Source organism: Caloenas nicobarica, chromosome 12 (assembly GCF_036013445.1).
Source record: "Caloenas nicobarica isolate bCalNic1 chromosome 12, bCalNic1.hap1, whole genome shotgun sequence".
Classification (NCBI taxonomy): Eukaryota; Metazoa; Chordata; class Aves; order Columbiformes; family Columbidae; genus Caloenas; species Caloenas nicobarica.
Window position 1 is genome coordinate 5,397,448 of NC_088256.1, and position 25,300 is coordinate 5,422,747.

Here is a 25,300-nt window from a genome sequence, read left to right on the forward strand (position 1 = left end):
ATCCCTGGTACAACTGCAATAGTGCTTTGTGGATTTTAAGAAGTGAATGAGTGTCCTTTATTATTTTTCTCGCTCTCTTCCTTCTACGCTGCCTACATTTTTCCACTAACTGATGACTTCTCCCTGTCCCTCCTTGCCCATGCAAACTCTGCTTTGCCGAGGCTGTTCTCATTCCCAGGACATGCTGCCCCATCACATACTGCCCACGGATACCTGCTGCTTCTCGCTTGCAGAGCTGACAGAGGCACCGCCAGTCTGGCCACCCTTCTCCAACACATTTTTGTGATGGGCGCATGGGTGGCCAGAGTAGGAGCTGAAAATACAAATGTGCCATCTGAAATATCAGCTTTCTGCAGCTCATCAGAAAATTATTTTGGACCACAAGGTGGCAGATACTATTTTAATCATCTCGAAACTATACTGCAGCTACAATACACAAGGAGTTTCTGCTCTGTCACCACTGAAATGTTCTTGCATAATTACTATAAATGTAATTTTATTTAAAAAGTATTGCTTGAGCCTAAACATTTAAGCAGAAGTCCTTAAAGAGGGCAGAGACCAGGACTTCCTCAGATGTCAACATACATTACCCTTGCAACAATCTACACAATCAAAAAGATTAAAAATGCAATATGCTGGAGAAAATAAAGTTCCCATGATTTTGACTTTTATCAATAGCAATTTCCTATTTTCAGAGATAAGTTAAACTTCATAGGCTCTGCTGCATAAGCATATTGAAATTCTAGCTATTTTTGTAGAACTCTTACCATGAGAATAAAAAAGATATTATAAATATCTGCTTTTCAGGGACCGATGCAACATATTTTGCATAATAGGTGTTCCGAAAGTCACTGAAAGGACAAAACTTTTAGTTATTCTAATGCTTTTTTGTACTCTTGTTCTAACAATTCCCATTTGTGCTTTCCCAGTTGTGAGAAAGCGAAGCTCTCTCCTAACACAAGAACCCTTCTTTCAATGTTGTTTGTATGGATAACTTGTCAGTTTTTTTGTCACTGGGCTTGGCTTAGCAAATTAAAAGTTGAAGATTTTGTATGTCAATACTGTTCTGTTGTTCACTTAGGCTGTTTTCTCCCCTCCATTGTAGCATCCACAAGACCATCAGAATGTTCCCACAACTTCTCTACTTTACAGAGACCTCTTTTATAAAGTATTCTTGTGGAGTACAAGCCTTTTGTATTCAGATTTTGATATTTTCTTGAACAATGAGTATTTGGAAAAGTCCTTTCCATACTATAATATATCCTGTCATTTGCTTCATTATGCTTCTTAATCACCGTCTAGTAGATTGACCACCACGTAGGTGATAAGGTTGAGATGCAAAAAGGGATGCAGGCATCCAACTACAACTTTAAATGTCTAAAGCCAAAATTTAAACCCTTTGGTTCAGCTTAACTGAATCTGGAGGTGCTTGAACAACTTTGGCACCTGAAATACTATTAAAATCCCACTTATTTGCCAGGTTTTGCTACTATATAATCACCCAACTGAAGTCATGAACAGCTTTATGTTAAGCTCTCATTAGTGTCCAAACAGATCTGCTGGAGCTGGCCTAGCACAAAACACACAGAGGTGGACAGGTCCTGGACACAACGGACTCCCTGTAGAGATGCGACCCCACGCATGCAGAGAGGAAAATCTCTGTGGGGCACCTGGAAGGCAGCATAAACAGGACCATATTGCTGTCACCAGAGCAATTCAGGTATTTTGCCCTTGGATATGGGAAGAGCTGCTGGGATAGACGCATCTGAAATTGGGTCAGTGGATTCCACCCAGTGCAATACCTTTTCATGGATGAGACCAGGATTCACAAAAGCTGACTTAAGTAAATTATGTTTATATTCGAATGAGGAGTATTTCCAATAATTGCTGAATGAGGTGCAGACAGCAATAGATTAAGAATCTTAATTTTCGGGAAGGAAAGAGCCATTATGTTTGGCATATCTGCAAAATAAGCAGCAATCGGTTGAAAAACATCCCAAGTTTCCCCATTGTATATCTCATACCCTTGACTTACCCTATTTTGTAAATCAATACATGACCACATCAGGTATTTCTGCTTCCCTCTGGACTGATTTCAACATGCAGGAGAATTAATTTTTATTGGAGTGCTTCCTCACTGCCTTAAATTTCCCATGTTTTAAATTCTCCAGCAACACATATTAAATGTTCCAATCTTTAACTACTAAGTTTTTAATAGAAATCTTGCTCACCAGATATCTTTTTGCAAACTCTTGCAACTCTACAGGAGATACAAATCAAACTAGTCACACACAGTTTTTTTCTTTTCAATGAAATATACAGTAGTAAGAAGAGTCTTTCCACAATGTCAGACAATGTACAGCAGGGGAAACTTCAATCATCCTTTTAATTAGCGGAGCAGTAATAGTCAAAGCTCCTCACAAATTAAAGAAAGAGGACAGTTAGATGAAATTAAGTCAGTCCATCATTTCTTCAGAACAAAATAATGAAAGATGGTTATAGTGTAATTAAAAAGTTCTTGAGATTTGTGTAAAATAGGGAGTAGAGTAGAAATACCAGCATGGAACAGAGCAGTCTAGAGAAAATACATGACAGATTACATCACGTACTGAGGAAATTTCAAGGCTATTTTCACTACCGCATGTTGTTTGTACTGAATATCCTTGTCCTTGGCAAATCAGAATGACTGACACCCATAATTTGCAATTTCCGAAACCTGAAGAGTTTTCTGATTGCGATGAAATGGTTTTACCTAATTATTTTTTCAAGTTGCAGTTTTTGATGTTTAATTTTGAAACCAATTTGAGATGTCTTGAACTATATTAATGTACTGTATTATGCCTTCATTTCTTTTTGAAGCACTTTACTTTAAAAAATGCATACTTCTAATGATTTTAAAATTACTCTACTCTGCACATATCAATTTACAACAATTACAACATTTTGCATTTTTCAAAGCACTTCAGTTTTAAAGAGGTTTTATGCTTTGCAAGATACCGAAGGAAGAGGCTGCTGATCCATTTTTACCCTTTGTAAAATTACCACCAATCTTGCTAGAGAGAGCTTAACCAAAAATAGATATGCTAAATATATACCATCTCCATATAATCATTTTAGGATGAATGTTTTTGTGACTAAGAACTGCCAGTCTTCTTTTCCCAATCATAATTAGGTTGCTTCAGCGGTATAAATGGATTCAGTGGAATTATGACAAATGTCCTGGAGTGAATAGGACAGAAACTGGCCTACTTTGTCTGAATAGAGTCTAGAGAAATGAATACAGGACAGGATGTCAGAGGCATCAGCTCTGTCACAGATTTCATTACTTTTCAGTCTACATTTTAGGCATAGTGCTGCAATTAATTAGCAACTCGGGGCTGGATTCTCACCTGAAACACATTGGGATTGCACTGGCGGCATCACTGCAGTTACACTAATTTATGTTTGCTAAGGTTCTGCCCCGCTAAAAAACTGTCATCCATTTTCTCTCAATATTTCACTCCCTTAATCTCAAGGCTCTGTGTTAAAGGTGTCAATCTGAGAACACGAGATGATTTTTTTTTTGTTTGGTTTGTTGATGCTGCACTTTCAATTAGCCAAAGCTTCCCTTCGAGGTGACACGAGCAGTCAGTATTCACAAGTTTCTCTTTCTGAAATGAACTGTCTATGAGCCTCAAAGGGAGATAACTCATTAACATCAAGGGATTTTGGATGACAGCCTATAAATAAAGCAACAAAGATCCACAGACAGTAAGTAGAAAGTTGACGATACTGAAGTCCTGATGACATTAAAATAGGCTACTATCAGTCTTCCATCCTACTGTTTTATTTTGTCACGTATGCAGTAAATCACATCCATGCTCCACAGGTCAACTAAGCCATATGTTTAAGATCTGAACAATGGATTGTCACATACAATCATAACTAGATTCAGTACGACGTAATGATGCCAATACTCTGAAATAGGCCAAGGATGATCTTTTGCAGCACAGGTAGTTTTCACAAAAACTCTTTCATAATCAGTCTCAACTGGAACAAAGGAAGAAAAGTCTGTTCTCTAGTCACATCTTTTAGATGAGGGGGGAGACTAAATGAGAAACAGAAACCAATCTCTTGTGTATCTCTCTTGGCCATGTCCACTATCAGGTGGCTAAATTGGTAATGGCCAAATGTCTTTGGACAGTTCTGTGAGACTTGCCAAAGGATGACCAAACTAGGAAAAAAGCTAGAACTAAATGAGCAAAGTGATAAACAAGATAGTAAGGAATTAATTCAAATACAGAATGCTCACATTTCTATTGTGACTATTATCACAGGTTTTTAATTTTCAGTGCTTTATATCAGAGAGGTATTTGCTTTTCTGCAAACTAATGATTAGAGAGATAGTGGTGTTTGTGTTTTGGTTTTTTTTTTTCTTTGTTTTTGTTTTTTTTGTTTTTGTTTTGGGGTTTTTCTTTGCTTTTGTTGACAGCATGAGCTAAAGCCATTAAAATGTTTGAAGATGACCTATGTGCTGTATGGTAGGTGTGGCTGTTGTGGTCAATGTCTTGGACAGTATGGAACTCTAACAGTGCTGTTGCTGTTTCTTTTTGTCTTGGAAACACTTTGGGAATCAAAATGATAGAAAGACAGCTATCCTCGGAGACGTCTGTGGACCTCTGCCTGAGACCAACTTAGCCTGGCCATAACAGCTGTGCCTCTTTTGCTTTTAGGCAAAAGTGGACACACATAGACTAATCCATCTCCATCACGGTAAGCATGTGTCAGTGTATAATCACATAGAACAACTAAAGCCTTTAATCTTGCTCATATAATGAACCAAACCTTAGGTACAAATAAGACTTTTTTTTTCCTCCTGATGTCACATATAGATATAGAAAGAATACCTGTCAATGTTGTTTTGATTGCTGTAGCTAAAGATGTGTCAATATTTTCAGAGTGAACCAGGTAGTGCTGCCTAAATCAGGCAAAAGAATCAGAAGCATATGCTCTGAACATCAGCTGATAAGGAAGAGGTGCATGAGTTGCAAGGCAAAACCTGAATGAAAACCATGTGATCTTTCGGACAAGCAAATGGAAATCTGAAGGAACAAAGAAAATGACTCTTCACGGATGTTCAATACTGAGGCCAAATATGTTTGTAACAGATATTCAATTAATGTTGACAGACTGGATCTTAACAGAACTGAATAAGAAGCCAAAATAGGTTGTGTCCTCCAAGTATGTCCTACTGCAGGATTAGCAATACTAAATGTCTAAACAACTTTCAAACCACATTGAGTTACTGTTATTGAGAACCAATTCAAACATGATGAAAACATTTCCTGACAGCTGTTTTGGAGTTCTGTAAGAGGATTTTCTGGGTCTCAAGAGATGGCAACAAGAACTTTGGGTCCAGAAGGAGTATCGAGGTGGTGCAGTGAGATCAGTTTTTGGCAGTCCACAGATCAGAGCAGAGACTATGCTGGACATCTGTGTTAAGTCGACTAGCCAAAACTGGCTTGGACTGTGTGGAACTATAAGAGTGTTGTGGCTGTGGTTCTTTCAGTTTGGAAATACTTTGGGAATCAAAGCAGTACAAGGAAAGTGAGCCTGGCCTCAGGCCTCTGATGATAACAATAAGATTGTGAAGCAGTTCAGAATCACCACTCTTTTGGCTAGAAGATGCAGTAATGGCCACATCAGGAGAGGATGTCAATGATTTTGGCAGCAAGCATCTGTTCTCCCTAGCTCTTAGCTGGGAACAGTGTGCTCCCATGTAGCAACGCTACCAAGGTGCCCGACTGCCAGCTAATCCTCATACATAAAAGATGCTCAAGCTGACAGGTCATGCAGGACAGTTTCACTAGGGCAGTAAGTCAGGGGGACTCTGGACTGGTTACATGGTGGTTAATTCAGTGCCACACAGCTTTTCTCCACAGCCACAGTATAAGAAACATCTCAAACACTGGAGATATTTTTTGATTGAATAGTAATCCTGAACTCTGATCACAAAGTAGGGCTGCCCTAGTTATACCAGCCTTTGTAGTACAGATGATGTCTGCTGAATTAAATCCTTAAAAACATACATAACATCTAAACAAAAAGGAAGAGCTCTTCAGAAAAAGCATTGCGAAAGTTCAGTGGACAATCTGAGACATTTAGCTGCTTACCCCAAAAAAGTGGATAATACCAGAATTCATATTCTTATATGGAAGCATCCAAGATGAACTTTGCAATACTTAGGTGGATCACAGCTATGGCCTCCTCATTTTGACAGTACCTTTAGAACCCATGCCCCATGTGAGGGAAGACCAGAAATAAGTCCACTAAACTCCAATACTCCATGCTTTTGTGCATGTGCTCCCTCAAATATATATATATATATAAAAACCATATAGACATTTCACCTTTTTTTAAACTAGCCACTTCTTACCAACCAATTGATAAAATCACGTCACAGTTCAGTGTTTGTTACATCTAAACACTCTCAAAATGCAATTTCCTGTAGAATCTGATCTGAACAGCCTGGTAGCTTAGAAAAAGGCATTGTCTTTAGTACAGCGATTGTGCAGAAGAGCAAGTATATACACCAGAGCAAGTCACTGCTTAAATGATCAGGCCATACATTCTTAGCAAAATGGCGTTTCTTTAAGTGTGAAAAATGAAACCTGTTTCGTAAGAAACTCAGGAAAGATGAGTCAGTTAAGGTGCAGGTATCTTCTTTTATCTTTCTTCGACCTTTGAATATTTAAGCGTGGAATTTCAGCGTTCCCTTGGTGCAATTATTTTTATGAAGCAGTAGGAAAAGAAAAACACATACTTTATGTGGTCAGTCATACTTCCCACAAGGCCTGCCCCAAATCCAAGAAATACATAATTCTGACATTATTCTTCTTGTGGAGGTGGAGATAGAGACAGGGAGAGAGAGAAAGACAAAGAGGAAGAAAAGGGGGGTTGGAGAAAGAGGTGTGTGTGTATGTAGCATTATGAAAACTAAATGGATTTAAAATTTTGTCTCTTTTTATAAACATTAAGGACAAAAATTACAATGAATTTGACAAAGAATTTGACAGTCTTTCACCTCACAGTAAGATACACAATCGTAAGGCTTTTCACTTATTCAAACTGAGAGTAGAAGGTACACTTTTTAGCAGAGAGAGTCAGACATAATTGAAACAATTTGCCTAAGGACATGGTAGACTATATTTTCAGTCTTTGTGCGAAGGTTGAATTTCTAAAAACTAAACAGAAATTTTGTGCCAAGTAGAAACTGAAGGATGATTTTTCTAGGTATATGTCCTACAGAAGAATCAAACAGCATGAACACCATGGTCTTTTCCAGCCTCTAAAATCCATCAATAATTCCAGATCTCAGGCTGGGGCTCCAAACATTGGCAATCCTTCAGGATACGCATGGATCACAGTGTCACCCTTCTCTATTCCTCCATGTCTACACTGATTTCTGTCTTTCCCTGGTCTGCCACTTGTAAAATGGAATTTCTTACTGTTTGAAGAGCTAGAGACCGGCAGTTAGGGGAAGGTATCCTAGAGACGGCTCATCCCACTCCAGGTGGGCCATCTCAGATAACGTACTCAAAAGTATTCTGGCACCTTTGCTATTGCTCCTTTTTAAAGTACAGTAAGATACCTTAGTTTCTATTTAGGAAAAACCACAAAACTTAAAATAATCTATCCTTTCATTCTGGAAGTACTTGGAATTTGCTGGGGAATGTAGAAATCATCACGACAGGAGCCTAGATCCTTCAAGGCAACACGGAAAGGCAAATTCTCAGTGCTGACAACGATGTACAGAGTGCAAGGTTTGAGGCGGGCGGAGACACTGCTCAGCTATCAGTGGCAAAGCTTTCCTTGCTGTCAGACGAGCAGTCTGTGGTTCACCCTTTACATCCTCTTCATTGTACAGAACCTCATAATTTTTTCCTTTCGCATATGACAGCTCTTTTATTCTGACTTTGTTGCCTTACTCATCTGATGTTTTCCTTCCTCACTAAAATCAAGCTTTACTTCCAGCATGCAGAGCACACACTGATCCTAGGAAGAAAATCTCAAGTGCAAATGAACATCTATACTTCAGTCTAACACTCACTCTATTGCCACAACAATCCTGAATCTAGTTTAACACCTATGAAAAAAGATATGTTTGAAATGGGAAATCTGAAGTATCTACCTATAAAAAGAGATGCCTGTTGGTGGTTGTAAAAGCAGTCTTTGATAACTCAGAAGACAGGAGGGATAAGAGAGGTATTTTCTCTACTTGGTTGACAGAGGTAAGGAAAAAAAGTTACCTTTCTTCTAAAAATTAATCAGAACAGCTTTGGAGGTAAGACAAACATGAAAACTATGATCCTAGCACACAAGATAAAAGCCTCTTCGCTGCAGTTATTTATTAGCTCTTTGCTCCCTTACTTAATATCTAACTGCCCCATGACATAACAGACCTATTGGAGATTAACATCTCTTTTTGAGCTACAATAACGCTGTAGTAGAACAGAATTAGTTTGCATATTTTAAGAGTAAAAAATTAGGATGCAGCTAGCACCTTTCCTAATTAGTCTAATTATTTGCTTCATTAATGGGAGTACTACTATATTACTAACCTTCAGGGAATATTTTTAACAAATAATAAAACACGGGATAAAAATGCAAGCAACCAGGCTTTTGCTAAAAGCCAATAAAAAGTCAATTCTTATCAAAGCCAGTACCATATCTGACAGTGTCAGACTGAATTTGCATGCATTAATTTTGGAGTGTAGAATGAATGCAGAGTCTTTGTAACAAACACTGAAAATTATTAGCAGGTAATTTTTTTTTTTTTTTCCTTAAAAAGTTATCATGGTGTGGGACGTTTCATAAGTCCCAACTTAAAGATCATAACCATACACTTTAAAGGTCTGCATGGAAATTTATACTGTTCCAAGTGTTCTTTTGAATGATGATTTCTAAGAAAAATTGGTGACTTGGATGACTGGTTGTATTCCACAGTATTCAGCAAACCTGTCACTTGGATCTATTCTGTACTGAGATGTGCTACTTATCATCTGAGATTCTGGTTTTGCGAGCTTTATAGGGGAAAAATATAGTAGCACATACATTGGTAATGACATGCTCCATTACAGAGTAAAATATCCAGAGTGCATTCATTTCAAGAAGACGAAATGTAAATGTACAAAGCATATAGGAAATCCATTTCAACTCTTAATCAAATTCAGTGGGATCAAACCTTGATGGTCGTCTAAGAAAGAAAAGAGTTTTTATCTCAGCATGAGAGAATGGATGGTCATTTTTGTTTAAAGATTTTTTTGACAGAGCCTTCTTCCTCATCGGTCACTGCATTTAGACCATTAGGGGTTTTTTTATATCCTCTCAGTGTCTCTGAGAGTTGTGGATTCCCTCATCGCATGAGCCTGGTGAGTGCTCAGCGTCTCAGGTGAGAGTCACGCTAACTCCGACCCATGCCTGGAGGAACTTGCACTCTCGTGGGACTGCTGCTCTCACTGGCACGCCATCAGGCAGTCAACATTCCTGTCACAGAGAAAAACCCTTCCTATCACATTGTCACAGAATGTCAGGGGTTGGAAGGGACCTCGAAAGCTCACCCAGTGCAATCCCCCCGCCGGAGCAGGAACACCCAGATGAGGTTACACAGGAAGGTGTCCAGGCGGGTTGGAATGTCTGCAGAGAAGGAGACTCCATAACCTCCCTGGGCAGCCTGCTCCAGGCTCTGGCACCCTCACCGGGAAGAAGTTTCTTCTCATATTTAAGTGGAACCTCCTGTGTTCCAGTTTGTACCCATTGCCCCTTGTCCTATCACTGGTTGTCACCCAGAAGAGCCTGGCTCCATCCTGTGACACTCCCCCTTTACATATTTATAAACATTGATGAGGTCAGCCCTCAGTCTCCTCTTCTCCAGCTCCAGAGCCCCAGCTCCTCAGCCTTTCCTCACACGAGAGATGTTCCACTCCCTTCAGCATCTTCGTGGCTGCGCTGGACTCTCTCCAGCAGTTCCCTGTCCTTCTGGAGCTGAGGGGCCCAGAACTGGACACAACATTCCAGATGTGGTCTCACCAGGGCAGAGTAGAAGGGAAGGAGAACCTCTCTTGACCTACTAACCACACCTCTTCTAGTGCACCCCCGGTCCCATTGGCCTTCCTGGCCACCAGGGCACAGTGCTGGCTCATGGTCACCCTGCTGTCCACCAGGACCCCCAGGTCCCTTTCCCCTACACTGCTCTCCTTGTCAACAGAAAGCCAGTTGCTGACAAGCCCACTCGGCACCATGCCACCGCACCCCTGGTTTGTCTCTAACTTGTTTGTTTTTTTTAAAACCCAAACTAGCACATTAACAGTAACCACGTTCTTTCGCAACTCAAACAGAAAGCACAAACATTGTTGAAAAAATAACATCTCCAGCATACCTGTTGAACAGTCTGGACCCGTCCACTGTGGCTCACAGCTGCAGAGCCCCGTGTCCAGGAGGAAGGTCCCGTGCCCCGAGCACTGCTCCTGGCACACGGGCAGCGGCGTCTCGCAGTTCACGCCGCCCCAGCCCGCCGAGCAGTGACATTCCCCTTGAACGCACACGCCGTGGCCAGAGCACATCGGATCCAAGCAGTCCTCTGGAAAGCAGGGAATATACAACTTAGAACATAAAACTAGCACCTTGACAGGGGTTTCCCGGTGAAATACACCACCAGGGATTCAGATTAATTGGGGATTTTTGTGTAAATACCCAACCTGAAATGATGCTAACAAACACAAAGGCAAAACAGTCTATCCTAAAATCTGTGCAGAAGTATACACCAAAAAGAAGAAAAAAAAGCAAGCACGTAGGCTGTTAGAGATCATATGATTCTGCTTGTCAAGGATATTGTCTTATTTTTTAAATGCAGATTTCCAAGTCAGACCTATTGGTCCAAGTCAGTGAAGTCTGTGCTTCAGTAGCAGGGCGTGGAGTAACGAGCACCAATTAATAATTACCTCTACAACTGCGCATTCTGTTTCCATTTGGGTATTTGTGCTCTATGGTTTCTTTACATCTGGAAAAAGGAAGATTATTCTTTCATCTTTTTGTGGAAAGCTCTCTCTACAACTGAAAATTTGATACCAAAAAAACCAGCCATCCACTAACCCTAAGTAGTGAATCCCTGACTGAACGCTTGCTGTAAAAAAAATCTCACACTCTCATAAAAAGCATGTGCTGGGCAATTGCAGATAATGAACAGATTCATAAAAGTCATAACGTACTGATGAACAATTTGCAAACAGACCAAGAGCTACATTTGTTCTCAATTTGGATTAAAGCATTCCTAGCGAAACATTCAGGAGCTTTGTAGAAGAATTTAAATCAGCTGGTTAGTCCTGTATAATCAGCATATTCTTTCCTAATGCCCCAGTACTTCTTTAACAAGACAGATTTTAAGCAGAACACAACCTGCCTTCTCTGGAGGCTGCCGTGAGACTGCAGAGCTGAAGAGGAATTTGTGGGGTCCGAGCATGGGAAACAATTAGCTAAAAGCTTATTCATGTTGGATCACGTTTCAGACTAATGTTAAAGAGGCACTTTGGAAGTTCTTGTGTGCATTTTTCAAGTACACAAGTACTGTTTTAATAGTTAAATTGTAAACAGACAGTATTGTCTACTACATGACTGAAGAGATGCTCTCTGCCTCAGTAATGGAAGATTAAATACTTCAGACATAGAGATTAATGGCCTTCAGTTTATAGGACCTTCTGACTGAAGAATAAAGAAGTGATGCTTTATCTTTGGAGCTGCTGTGTCATCAGTTCAATTTATTATTTGAAATTTTATTTTGTATCTTATTCAGCCTTCCAGGCTTGTGCATAGCCCAATGTAATTCTGAAAGAGGGGAATCAGTGTTTCTGGACAACACATATCTTGCTAAGCATAGGACAAAAACACTTGGCAATTTTCTCTCATCCTGAGACAGCTCTTTATTTTGCTGATCTTTTGAAATTAATGGAGTGACGCCATAAACAGTTTAAAAAGTATCACTTGCTTTAGTAATGATAACCTGCCAGGATAAATTCAAAGGACTCCCATAGCAACGAATACATGTAGCTACTGATGTTCCCTGGATAGCACAGCTGTTAGTATGTCTACTATGTTAACCACAATGCTACAATACTAAACTCATACAATAACATAATCTGAATTCCTGACAGAATTACTTCCACTACTGTACAAGTTATGTTGTACAATACAGAAAGCTGAACAGTCATGTCATGCCTGCACTGTTACAATAAAAACCCACTGTGCTTGGTTGCACAGGTTTGTTTCATCCACCCTATTCCTACATAATTCCACCTTTTAAAAAAAGTTAAACACATCTCTCATTTTAAAAATCCAATGTTTTCACACCCTTAGTTTCAATAGCTGCCTCAGTACATTTATCTCTATTTTTTTCAACCATTTTGTAGGACCACATTATGGCAAGAAGCAAAGCAAATGAAAACAGCAGTCAGTCTCTCACTAGCTACAGACTTGTTTGGCAATAGCCTCAGTGAGGAAATCCGTGTATTACTTGCTTTTTCCCATTTGGGTTTTTCTTGGTTTTGCCCTCTTCTGAAACTACCAACAAGTGAGTATGTCAGAAGCATTTTCTTGATCCTCCCTTTAAAAACCGTACCAGGTATGTCAAATCCATCAAATCCAGCCTGGATATTTTTCTGACTAGAGAATTCAAGCCACATAAAGAGCCTCCTCTGTGTGCTACTCAAAAGAATTACCTAAAATCTATATAGCAGGAAGCATAAAGTATGCTGTCACAAGCTTCAGGCTAAGGGGACTAGTGAAAAATAATCAAATCAGGGCAAGCATGAAGAAGAGTTCTGCTTTCTGAGGCTATGCACGAGGGAAGAATGTCAAAGCTGATGAGCTATCTCAGAAATGCTAACAGGCAAACGACAACTGCTTCTTTCCATAGACGAGGGCATAGACACATTGGTACTACAACGAGCAAAAGTACAATTACTTGTTCTCAGAATTTCCCACTTTTTATTAGATAAGCCTTAAAGGATGCCACTTTAGTACCCTGAACAGAGGCTCACAGTAAAAATGACATATGACAACAGAACTACACAATATGCTCTGGTAAACTGAAACTGCTGCTCTTCCGGCTTTATATTGTCAGTGTGTTCTTTGCAGAAAAATCTAAGTTGTAACAGAATGAAGAAAGGGAAAAGCTGATTACGATCTGCTGATTACTTTGGAGAACCACATCACATTTTGTTTAAATGATCTTCTGACAAATCATCCGAGAATCAGAGTCCTCCTGGACGGAAAGAGAAACCGAGCATTTCAGAGGACTGCCCATGCTACAATTATTACATTAGACAATGTTAAATAATTTTAATCTTTTAGAATAAAAATATGAATCTTGGAAATTACGTGATCAGCTTCCACTGACTCCCACTGAGAGCTGAATGCCTTTACCTTTGATAATTTTCTTTCTTAGAATTACTTTCCATGAGATAGTAAAGGTACTTCTAAGCAAAACAGTACTGCTTCACAGTAAGCTACTCACATCTACGTGAGTTCTTAACTACCTTAAAACAGGTTTGGAGATTAAAGACAAAAATCAACCCCCCTAAGTATAGCGAGGGAAACTTCACAAACCTTCCTCACAAATCTCTCCTTTGTATCCAGGGACACAGATGCAGACACCCATGATACAAGTGCCATGGCCGAAGCAGGTTGGATCAATACACTGTTCTTCTGGAACATCGCACTCTGGTCCTTTCCACCCATTTCGACACACACAGTGACCTTTCTCGTATTCTCCATTTCCGCTGCACAGCACTGGACAGGAATCTGAAGAAGGCAGATCGATCTTTTTAATGTATTTACATACTTACATAGATTAACATTTAGTGCATTTATCGTTCTGTAAAATTGCTTTTCCATTCCAGCCCCCCCGATCCTCCATTCAATTCGAGGGTTGTGACAGATTGCAATCTTCGAACTAGGCAGTGCAGCAGCAATACAATGTCCTCGTCTCCTCAGTCTGCTTCAATAGTATACCTTAAGTTTGACCTGAAAAGGGATGTCTTAGAAGATAAAAATAATTCCCTCCCCTTGACTGGCCTCTGCAGAAAATTTGCACAGTGATGCCTGCTTATGACTTTCAGGAAGATTAATATTTTTTCCCTGTGAACTGAAGCAAGATACTGCCCTTTTCTTCTTTCTTCTAAGCAGACTTAACATTACTGAAGTTTTAGCCATTACCGATCTGCATGGAAACCAGCAATGTGGAAGCTTAGTTTTACAATGCAGCTCTTAAAAAATAGTCAGTCCTAAATTTGATGAAATGGTGGAAAAAACACGAGAGCTTCCAGACATCATCTACAGCAGATGATGGATAATACCAGCAGAAATATCTGAAACAGAAATAAGATCACTTACAATCTTTTTAGCATTTTTTTCCCCAACGCTGGAAAACAGTGTCTAAGCTGCTTTAGGTCTCTTTTCTACACTCTATTCACCTTAAGACCACAGAAGCATTTGACTTACTTGTGCAATTTTCTCTGAAGTGAAACTGTTTGTCACTTTTAAATAACAGAAAACATTATGCTAAGCTAACACACGGATTTTAAAAATGTGTTTTATAGTCATGGAGTGGATGCAAAGGGGGATGGAGGAATCTATTAACTCTGAAAGTCAAGGAGAGGTGGTTGATGCATTTTAGCTCACGTACAGTATACAGAAACTTTCTACATGTGTGCTTGTACTGTATCTGCCAGCTGGCTGGAAAAAGGCATTTAATCTCCCTTAATCACTCTGAATCTTTGCAAGCCTAGCAGTCACACATCATAATCATGAGCCCTGTCAGGCACTGTGGGTCAGTTACTATGAGATTACCTTTTGCACAATCAGGACCAAGAAATCCCGGGAAACAGTGGCAGTGCCCCGAAATACATTCTCCATTCCCATTGCAATTAGTAGAGCAGTCATCCAGGATTTCTGTTTATTCAGAGAGTTGTGAACAAAGAGAAATATAAATTGCTTGAATTTGAAATGAATGGCATCTTCACCTCACTCTGCAGGACACATCTTAACATACAAATAGGTGCAGAAGCAGTAAAAGGCCCATTTTCATTCATAGGGAGCATAAAACAAAATTCCTGTTCAAGCAGCTTACAAATATTAGATTTTGTCTTGACAGCTTCGAGATAACAAGTGCATCATTTATATTACACCAAAAAGCTTTTAAAGTAAGTGTTCATGTAAAATTTACCGCCATTAAAAGCACTGCAAAAACCAGAGTATTTGTTGAAAAATGTCCACCTTAAACACTTTCCTTTATTGCTGAAGTAATTTGTTCGAAACCTGTTTATAGAGTAAATTGCCTTCTATGATGTTCATCTGAACCATGTGAATTGAATTCCTTGGAGGAGGGTAGGATTTCCACTTCTAGACAATGAAATGTAAAAAAAAAATAGTCTTTTGTACAGTGATGAAACTCAATGCAATAAAGGACTACGAACTAGATTTGAAGAAAAAAACCCCAGCCCACTACAACAAAGAGAAAACCAAGACCAACCAACTGAAAAACCAACAACCAAACAAAACCAACAAACCACCTTCAATTCTGATTTTAAACTTGCCCACGTTTCATCGCACAGCTTTGGACAGTAAACCACTCAAGCTCACACATTTGGGGACAGGCTCATATCTGTACAAGAATTAGCTGGGTTTAATTTACACATGTCTTTCCTACAGGAATTCAGTGGATTCACTGATTTATAGGGGTTTTATGTAAGGAATATGAAGTAAACCCAAGGCCAGGGTGCTCCCGCGGGGGAAGGTCACGGCCAGGCCAGCACGAGCAGTGAGGGTCTCTGAGCCCAGGCAGGGACTGCGGGCTGCAGGACATTGGGAACTGAGGCTGTTTTACAGGCACATGCACTAACAGCTGTGGGGAAGTACCTCTGCCTGTAGGAAGATGGAGAACGTGCTTCCTTTCCCACAAAATAATAACCGTTGGGGGAAAAGAAGAAAACCCGGATCCTTTTGAAGAATATCTGTCCATGGCAAGTGATTTGGGAGGAAAAACATCTCCCAAGAAAATGCATACCATTGGAACAGATCTGATATACTTTTAAATGCAAACATAACTTGTCAGAAGATTGACTACAAGCCCATCCTACAACTAATACAAATAACTGAAATAAGTTTATTTTGGTCCTGTTTATGGGCACTTGGACAGATAAGGATTGGTTCCTCTTGAAAGCTCCTATTGCTATTTAAAAATGTTCCTTTCAGGCTATCAGTTTATACCAAAGAACAGCCATTTGATATGTATCTCTTCATCAGATATCCACAACCTGTACACGGATGTCTAGTTCAAAGTCAAAAAAAAGCTCGTCTTCAGAATTAAGTTTTTTCACAGATATGCTGCTCTTTATTAAATTTATGTATTACTATTCATTATCAACTTTTCTCTCGCTCTATCTTTACACTTGCCTGTCTTCTCAGTTTTCCAGAATCACATGTTAAATGATCCCTACATTGATCTGAAATGAAGTATTAACAGTTTGAAAAGTTACTTTCCCTTGATGCAATGTCTAGTTTGGGGGGGGTGTGGGGGGTGTCTTTATTCAGTCTGTGCAAGTACTTGCGGCATGTCAGATTTTGCATGCAAATTACGCCCTCAAGGGAAAGTCTGATCAGAGCTTTAGCTAAAGTGTCAGCAAAATCAATTTTGTACATAACTAACATTGAGCAACTCGAAATACTACCTAACAGATGCTTATGAGGAGGGCATGGCTGATTCTTCACACAGCCAACAGCAGCACACAGCAGAGGTGCACCCAAGCTCTTGCTCTGAGTGTTACCATCTCTGGTCCTGGTTGATTCGTTTGTCAGCAGAGATGTCAAATATGACTCCAGCCCAGTCTGGGGTAAGGAGTATGGCTCAAGGATTTTTTTTTTTTTTTTTTCACGTAAATCCTCAAAGAAACAACCAAGAACCATTAACCAAATAAAAATATGAGAAGCAGCTAGACAGGTTATGAAAACACAATAGCTAGTACTATTTTCAAACGCATCCATGGTACATTCTTGTAACATGAACCCTCTTTTTCCCCAAAGGGTCTTCTCGCAGCCATTTCTGAGATTGAGGATTCCTGCCTGCGCTGTGGCTCTCACTGCTCCTGTCTGTGAGACTCTGCTTTTTGGCCAGAGAAGGGATGGACAAATTCTTTTTCACCAAATGTATTAAGAACTGAACCACGGCATCCAATTTCCTTTTTTTTTTTTTTCCAGGTTATGCTATTTAAAAATGAAATATTGGTTAAACCCTCCCATATAAACACTGCTGTCTTACAGCAGAAATAAACAAGTGGGCAGGTATTTGGATTCTAATCTGGATTGGAGTTTGGACAGGTTTTATGCTCCTCATAGACCATCTGCGAAGATGCTTCATAAATTGCTTGAATATTGTTCTCTCATATGGCATCGAACAATGGCAGTTTTTCTTGCTTGTAAAAGATTTACTTTTCTGAAGAGACCAAATATGAACTTTTAATCCAAAACCAGTCACTACAATTCTATTTCAATTTCTAAATTATTTTCCTGCAAGTCCTTCAAAATCTTGGTATTTGAATCATACAGTCCTGCTCTGCAAGGTGTTTACCGTTAGTAAAAATAGCATCCAATTGTTCTAAAGAGCAGATGGCATGTCCATTACTAGTAAAGACATCTTGCTAAACATATGGTAGAACAGGTTAACTAAAGGGCATAGTGGTTAAAGTCTTGCAGCAAACCGAGACTGTCATAAATACAACGCCTCACCTTAATTTAAATTCCAAAGAAACCCTACGTGTGAGCACTGCTCACTAACACCACCTAGAGTTGCAAACATTTACCCATCTGTATGTATTAAAAAGGCAGCAGGGATCTGATGTGCCACCAGGACACCGTCTCCTCTATTTGCCTTCTGTGCTTCAAACAAAACGGTGCATTCGAATAACTGTATAAAATAACAGCACCCATCCATCAACGACAATCACAACCAAATCCACAAAAGCTGACTTTTAGATTTTCTAACTGACTAAAATATTGTAAATAAGAGCTTAAAGCCTGGATAATTTTTGTAGGATTTATGGTTCCCATGTAAACAGAGAGGGCAGACATAATCTCTTTTACTTTGAGCAACATAACACCAGAAATTACTCAAGCATTTAAGATATAGTATCAAAATCTTAATACACATGGAAACTTGACAGTTAATTAGTTTGATAATATCCATCTTTAATACACAAATATTGCTATTTGTCTAACATTAGCATAAACATGAAGTTGCTCCACTGAGGTTAATTAAGCTGAAATATAACATATTTAAGAGAATACTTAAGAGAAGCTGGAATCAAGGTCAATAACTTCTTTTGAAACACAGCTTTCTACTGTAATAATCAGAATAGCAATTTTATTGTAATTGTTCTTACCAATTGCTGTAGTTAGTACAAACACTTGCTCCACTTTCTTTCCATCGTTGTAGAATGCCATATGCCAAGCTCCTTGGTCCATATACTCGATGAAACCTGTCTCTTGCAGTGAAGTTAAGATCAGATTCCTGGGAGCTTGCTGAGGCTCCTCTGAGTTTTTTGATTCCTGTTTAATTAACTGTTTTCCATCCATCAGTTTTACAAAATCAAACTGAAATAATAACGAGCAAAAATTAACCACCTGGCAAATTTTTATGAATCTACTCTGCTCATCTCATTCAAACAGGAATAAACAGTTGAAATATTACGAGAAATTGCCTAAGTATTCACCAATGTGGACAGCAGTTGCACAACCCAGTCTATTTAGCTTCAGGTTCCATATAAAAAGCATTATGGGAGGTCAGAAATCTGGCACCACCACTTGCTGTTTGCTATGGCAGGGTAAATTCAGAACTTGCTGCACTAAATACAGCAGATTTACTCCAAAAATTACATCTCTTTAATGGGAATAATTAAAAAATTCCCAAGCTGTAGTGCCTACGTGATGCAATGATTCATGTCAAATGCAAAGAACAGATTAAAGAACCTATTGTTCTACACCAGATTTTTAAATGTTTGTCCTTTAATATCAATATCATATATCAAAACTTAAATATAATTTTTGTTTATACTTAAATTTATTAATCCAAATAAATACATATTTTTACATGGAAGTTCTTGATACCTAACCAAGTTGCTGCTGAGAACTTTAAGACCAGTTAAGCTCAAAGCAACAGCAATGTAAACCTTTCCATGAATCCCTGTTCAAGAAACATATACATTTCTCCAGGTTTTTCTAGGCATTCTGATTTTCAGTCAAGTTCAACTTCAGCTTAAGTAAAGACCCAGCTTCAATTAAAGTCAAAGACAGCTAAAAGCACTTATTTCTAAGATCAAAACTCTAGTAAACAATTTTCGAGGTCAGACTAGATGATGATCTTCGGGGGTCCCTTCTAAACAATCTTTCCATGATTCCATATACAAGTTTGTCACCCTCTACGGTGTTTGAGCCTGCTCTAAGCAAGCTGAGAGAAATCTATTATGTGTAGAAATGACAGCTTCATGTGGCAAATACATTAAGCCTAAAAAGTTTAATGTGGCCAGCAATATCTTGCTTTCTTACTGCTTAGCTAGGTTTTCTCCTCAAAATCCCTAGGAGTAAACACTCAACAATAATCTTCATATTAGAAACCAGGAACAGGTTTTTTTTTTTTTTTTTAAATTCTTTATACTGACTACGTAATTTTGTTTTGATGAAGTCATACATGGATTAAAGCACTTTCAAGTGATCTGGTGCTTCAGACCACTGCCCCCGCGCAGAAGACGCAGGAGCTGCACAGCAGCACCGGGTGTCCCGTCCAACCTGTGGACAGTCACATCGCAGTGGTCACAACCGCTGACCCTTCCGGTGCGACACTGTCCCCTCCCCTGAGAGCGCGCGGTTTGGGGGAATAGCTAGACCTCAGTAAAAGAAAGGGATGAACAGACCGCTTTTTGTGGTTACGGCCAGTCCCTTCCTCCCTCCCGTCCTTTGAAAGTTTATTTGCGAACATCTGCATCCACTGCTGTCTGAAAACACAAGCACAGAGAATTAGTATTATTGCTAATTACCTGAGTGTGAGTAGGTGGAATGTTTCTTCTGCCATAAATTCCCAGCAGAGAATCCTTCGCCAGTGAAATGTTAAATTTCAGGTACACGGGGTGATGTATAGTAATCTGAAAGCGCCAGAACAAGCCAGGGGGGATCGTCTGCATAACTTGTGCTCCAATCTCAACTTCTCCTGTGTCTATGGCCCGTCCCTTCTGAAACACTAATTTTCCAGGAACAAACAGAACAATCAGTTGCATATTCACAGTGGGTGAAGATAATAGGTCGCAAGGTATAAACGTGCCTTAGATATATTGAAATATATTGAAAACAACCTCTAAATGGAAGGTGTTTCACTGACACCATTGCATTTTTTATTCAACTAGTTGAAAAATACAAATAAGCTTGCATGCAGTATTTACAACAATAGGCGTCACAGAGCATTTTTGCCCTGGAAATCTTGGAATGCGTTACTGAATTTAAAAAGGTAGGAGTGCTGCTGCATAAACCATCTTTACCTATCAGCTATGCAAACAAAACCCATTCAACTGAGAACGCACAGAGAGAAGGCAGCGGGAGAGCTTCCTCTGGCACGTATTTCAGGCTGCTGAACGGGCATTTCATAAGCTACACAAATGGACACCAGTGAGGACATAAAACCCATCAAATCTGGTAGGTTGGAGCCCATGTCCAAAGCCTAGATTTCTGCTAATCGCTATTCCTAATGATTTTATTATGGCAGCAATAATCTAGTCCTGGAACATCTGTTTTGGCTTGAACTTTCTGCATGGAAGTGTAACAAGGGCATGAGGATGGGGACAGGCAATCTAAAGAGAAAACTGGCATAATTGGGTAATGCCCAACAATAAATTTGCAGACATCTACAGTACGTAACTTCACACATGGGTATGAGAGAGCTGAAATAGAAAGGGAAATGGAATGTGTAAAGAAGACATTGCCAAACTAAATTGGAGCTGGCTTGCTTTGCTTGCTTTTATCATAATCTTTGTGTATTATAATGCCTGTCTGTGATCGGCATCCTGACATACTGCACAGACGCAATCCTGCGAACATCTGAGCTAATTCCATTGTAAGTTTTGTGAAGCTCTAACTCACATTTCCACACTTTCGACTAGAGAAAAAGCAGGATGGTATGCTGCATCGGAGGAAGAGCCAAGGGAAGGAGATTGTATTCAGCAGTTGCATCCATTTATGTTTCGTTTCATTCAAGTATCACAGCGAAGGATAAAGAGGAGCAGTCAAAGTGACTGGAGCCTTACCTTTTACAATAATGCATATAAATAACTAATGCAACATAAGGTACATGAAATTTTATAAATTGCCATTGGAAACAAAAACAGCAGTACCAAAGCCAGGGCCAGCTTTTCCCTGAACATATTAATAACAAAGATCCTCAGTGGGATCTTACATAGGCTTTAACTAGTGTAGGAAGTACTTAGCATTCTTAATGAATAGGGATTTAATTTACAAGGCACGAATAATTCTCAGGGTACCGGATCTTCCAGCTTTATGGCTGCTTTGTGTCACCGAACCTCCAGGAAGAGCTAGGAGCTCACTTTTAACACCTTATCACATAAAAGCATCTATTTTTAGAGCACAGAACTTGTAATCTAATACTCTAAAAATACACCTGTTACTTAGTTCAGGAGCTAAAGTACTTCCAAATTGCTGCTTTAACAATGTTCAAGGTGAGACTACTTTTGTCCAATTTGCTTCATAGAAAAAAACTTGAATATTGAGAATTAGACTTCCTATGTTGGGCAACGAAAGTGGATCCCTTCCCACCCCAACCCATACGAGATCCAACCTGGCTGATGTAAATTTAAAAACCTTTTCCCCTACTTCCAGTACTCCAGAGATATTAAATCTTAATGATTCTTTGCAAGCAATTACCCTGGGTTAAGTAAAACACTAAGGAACTTTTTGGTGATATTGACACATGGTAATTAATGTGATTCAATTACAAGACAGTAGAGCACTAAGAAAAAGTCAAGGATACAGTATAGTTTTTGAAGTTAATGGCATCATTGGTCGGTGTTCAAGGTCCTTTAAAATACAGTAACTGCTTCTTAGTTTGTTGAGGTGAGAAGGCCTGTTTTTTTGTTGAAAATAAAAAGCACTATGTCTTCCGTCAGGGAGTATTTTCACTAATTGATATTATCAAATTATGCTGAATACCGCGTTAATGTTGCTAGGCTCAAAACAACATATCGCTGAGTTTTTCCACACTTGGCTGAAAATGCCTTTGCTTCAGTAATAATTTCATGTAATTTCTGAAGAAACCAGATGCACTTAGATCTACTTTTATCTCATCACACAGGAAAGAAGCGGATGCTGCTGTTCACAATAGCAACATTAAAATATATATATTATCTACCACCTACTGAAAGTATGCAGTTGCAGTATCTCTACCTTTCAAACACTATTTTTCCAGACAACCACACAGCATGAAAAGGCTACTGTAAAAGCCAAGTCTGAAGTACATGTTTTCATATTCACTGAGGCACTGCGCCTTCTTTATAGAAAAATAAGTCAGCTCTGTTTCTATGCTTAATTGAACTAAGCAGGTATTTGGCTGTACAAAAAAAGCATCTGAAGATACACTGTTCACAGACTATCCTTGCATACTTCCTTGCTCCTTCTTGAGAAAGTCCAAGAGAAGCTTTTAAAATTACAGTGCTGCAATACAAGTTTTGTTCTTGTTCTCAAAACACCTTTCTCATAACAACATTTTTCTTACAACAAAGTATCATTTAATTATCTATATTCAATTCCTTGTACAGCTCGCAATCTTGCCAGATGGTATTAATTCTTCCCTATCTTTTCGAAGCACACTTTCCTTGCAAGTCTAAATCAGAGATAGATTCCTAATCACAGGCTTCTTTTAGCTTCAAGAAAGTAAAACTCTGAACAGTGTGGTGCCAATTATCTTCACAAGAAAGTACCCATGTGCTGATTATTACTGATCCTGAAACAATCAATCTCCTTGTACTCCCCTGGTAAATACCAGCATCAATAGGATGTCTGAGTTTTTAATCACATTACTACACATTAAAATGCTAACTCATAGCCGTGGGTCAGTGTGTTATAAAAATGACCTCTTAAAGAAATCTGACTTGCTGGTTCGTAAACTTGATTTTCATTAAAAGATTAGTTAAAGTATATGCTTTCAAAGTCTGGAAAAGCATTCTGTGCTACTGCATTGAGTTGGGAAGACAGTAGTTATTTATCCCTGTGAAATCACATCAGAGGCTTCAAATTTACAGGCGAAGTATCAACTTTTTGTGATATCCTGCTGCAGTGGACGGAGGCATCTGTTTCTAAAGGCTCCTTCCCAGCACATCTACATGGAAAATGTAGTAAAAGCACTTGGAAGCAAATTTCTGCTGTGTATTAAAAGTGATGGAAAGAAATAAAGGCAGCAGAAATTAGCCACAGCCAAACTATGTCTGTAGTAATGCCCAGTACTAAGTCCACATGCGGTTTCTTGTGTTTTCCAAAGGGTGTACTCCTTGTTAGTATACACCCTGGATTACAGGTTACCCCAAAAAGGTAAAAGGGGCCAAGTTGAACAACAGTCTGGCTGTATTCAAGACTGACCTCAGAAACTGCTGGATAAGCCCTCAGTGAAGTGGTTCTGCCATCACCGCTCCCCGCGCCTTTGTGTTGTGGAGGAATTGTGTAGCTACACCAGACATAGGGATTGCCTGCAGCAAGGCAGGTGGTTCGGGTTTTTTACCTAGTGCACTGAGTCTCTGTTGACTCACATATTCTTTTCTCTGTTCTCAAGCATCTCATTTTTAAGATTTTTGGTCTTTTTCCTACACATCCTCCTTTGGAAGCCAAACACTTTGGAAAAGCTTTTATTAAATGTGTAATATATTGACAAAATTATTTAATGTAGTTGAGAAGAACTACTTGAGGTATTTTCCATGGTTCACCAGGACAAAAATACAAAAGTGTATAAAACATTTACTGCAATTCACTACCAATCCATTCTAAGGGATGAAATAATGGATAACATCATCGTCTCCTTACACATATTTCTATTGCTCATTTATCTAACATGTCTATCCAGTTGTGCCACATGGATTTGTTAAGACAATTGATGTGAGATGTGATCTTCCTTCTGGAGGGACTGGTACAACAACGTCCCACCCTGTCTCATATTTACAGTCATAGATCTCACCTGGCATACACAAAATCAGGTCACCGCTCTGCTCTAAAATTTGAAAGCTCTGGAAATCTCCTATCATTGCAGAGCTCTCAGTATAATTTTACCTTCCTCCTAACAACTGGAAAGACTTGGTTTCATACCCTACTCCCATTCACTCTTCTCTGATCTGATTTATCTGCTTTTTCTGAGTATCATAAAAAGAAATGGGAAGGCCATCTGCTTCTTACAGTCAGAAAGCATCGGCATGGTGGTCAATGGGAAGTGCGGGCCAGAGCTTTTAACTAATTCCAGAGTAGGTGATCTAAGAACATTAATGAGAGGACTTGAGAGAAAGGAATTTCACATCTCCAAGACAGTACTGCTCCGTTTCACACTCCCGGCTGCACAGTTCCACCCGTTCCTGTGGCAGCTCTGGCACTTCTCTGCCCCTTCAAAAGAGCCGGTTCAGCCACTTCCACGGCAGAAGCCTATGCTCAATTTTTAATGAAGCCATTTTCTGCTGCCACAGTGAACTGATGTGCCTCGGTTGTGCACGAGACAGTCCCTGCAGCGGTCACGGGGACGCGGGGAGCTGCAGAGGGACGGTGTGGGCTCAGGCATTTTGTGAAACCTCAGTAGGTTCCTGCGAGCTGATTCCTTGTGACTGGTTAAGCCAGGAGGTGACAGGATGCTGTATTTTAGCTTACGTCTCCAAGAACCGGATGCCTTTAAAAGCATTAAGATTTCTACATATTCAGACCTGTCAGTACAAAGGGTTTCACTTTCCCTAAGCCTGACTTTGGTCTGCACGGCAAGACAGCATGGAACCCTTCGCACGCTTGGGAACGAGGTGAACAGGATCTCACCCTCCTGTCTTGAGACAGAAACCAAACGCTCTAATCTCTCATCTCTCACAGAAGAAGGGTAATTATTTTGCTATTGAACGTTACCTTCCCAATGGCTTGGGTCAGTTGCTAATTTCAGTGAGAGTTCTGCTAAAGCAAACAATCTGGCTATGGAGTTTTCATA

General features: G+C 39.5%; 1 protein-coding gene across 2 annotated transcripts in view; it reads right to left on the reverse strand.

The window, feature by feature from the left end:
* The window catches only part of TENM1 (teneurin transmembrane protein 1), a 240,286-nt gene that overhangs the window by 102,204 nt on the left and 112,782 nt on the right, over nt 1-25,300 (reverse strand). For both annotated transcript variants that reach the window (XM_065643703.1, XM_065643702.1), the window contains exons 6-10: nt 20,118-20,317; nt 18,468-18,678; nt 14,881-14,982; nt 13,639-13,833; nt 10,418-10,618 (exon numbers count right to left, since the gene is read on the reverse strand). In XM_065643703.1, coding sequence (XP_065499775.1) covers nt 10,418-10,618; nt 13,639-13,833; nt 14,881-14,982; nt 18,468-18,678; nt 20,118-20,317 — 909 coding nt within the window. The remainder of the gene's footprint in view (nt 1-10,417; nt 10,619-13,638; nt 13,834-14,880; nt 14,983-18,467; nt 18,679-20,117; nt 20,318-25,300) is intronic.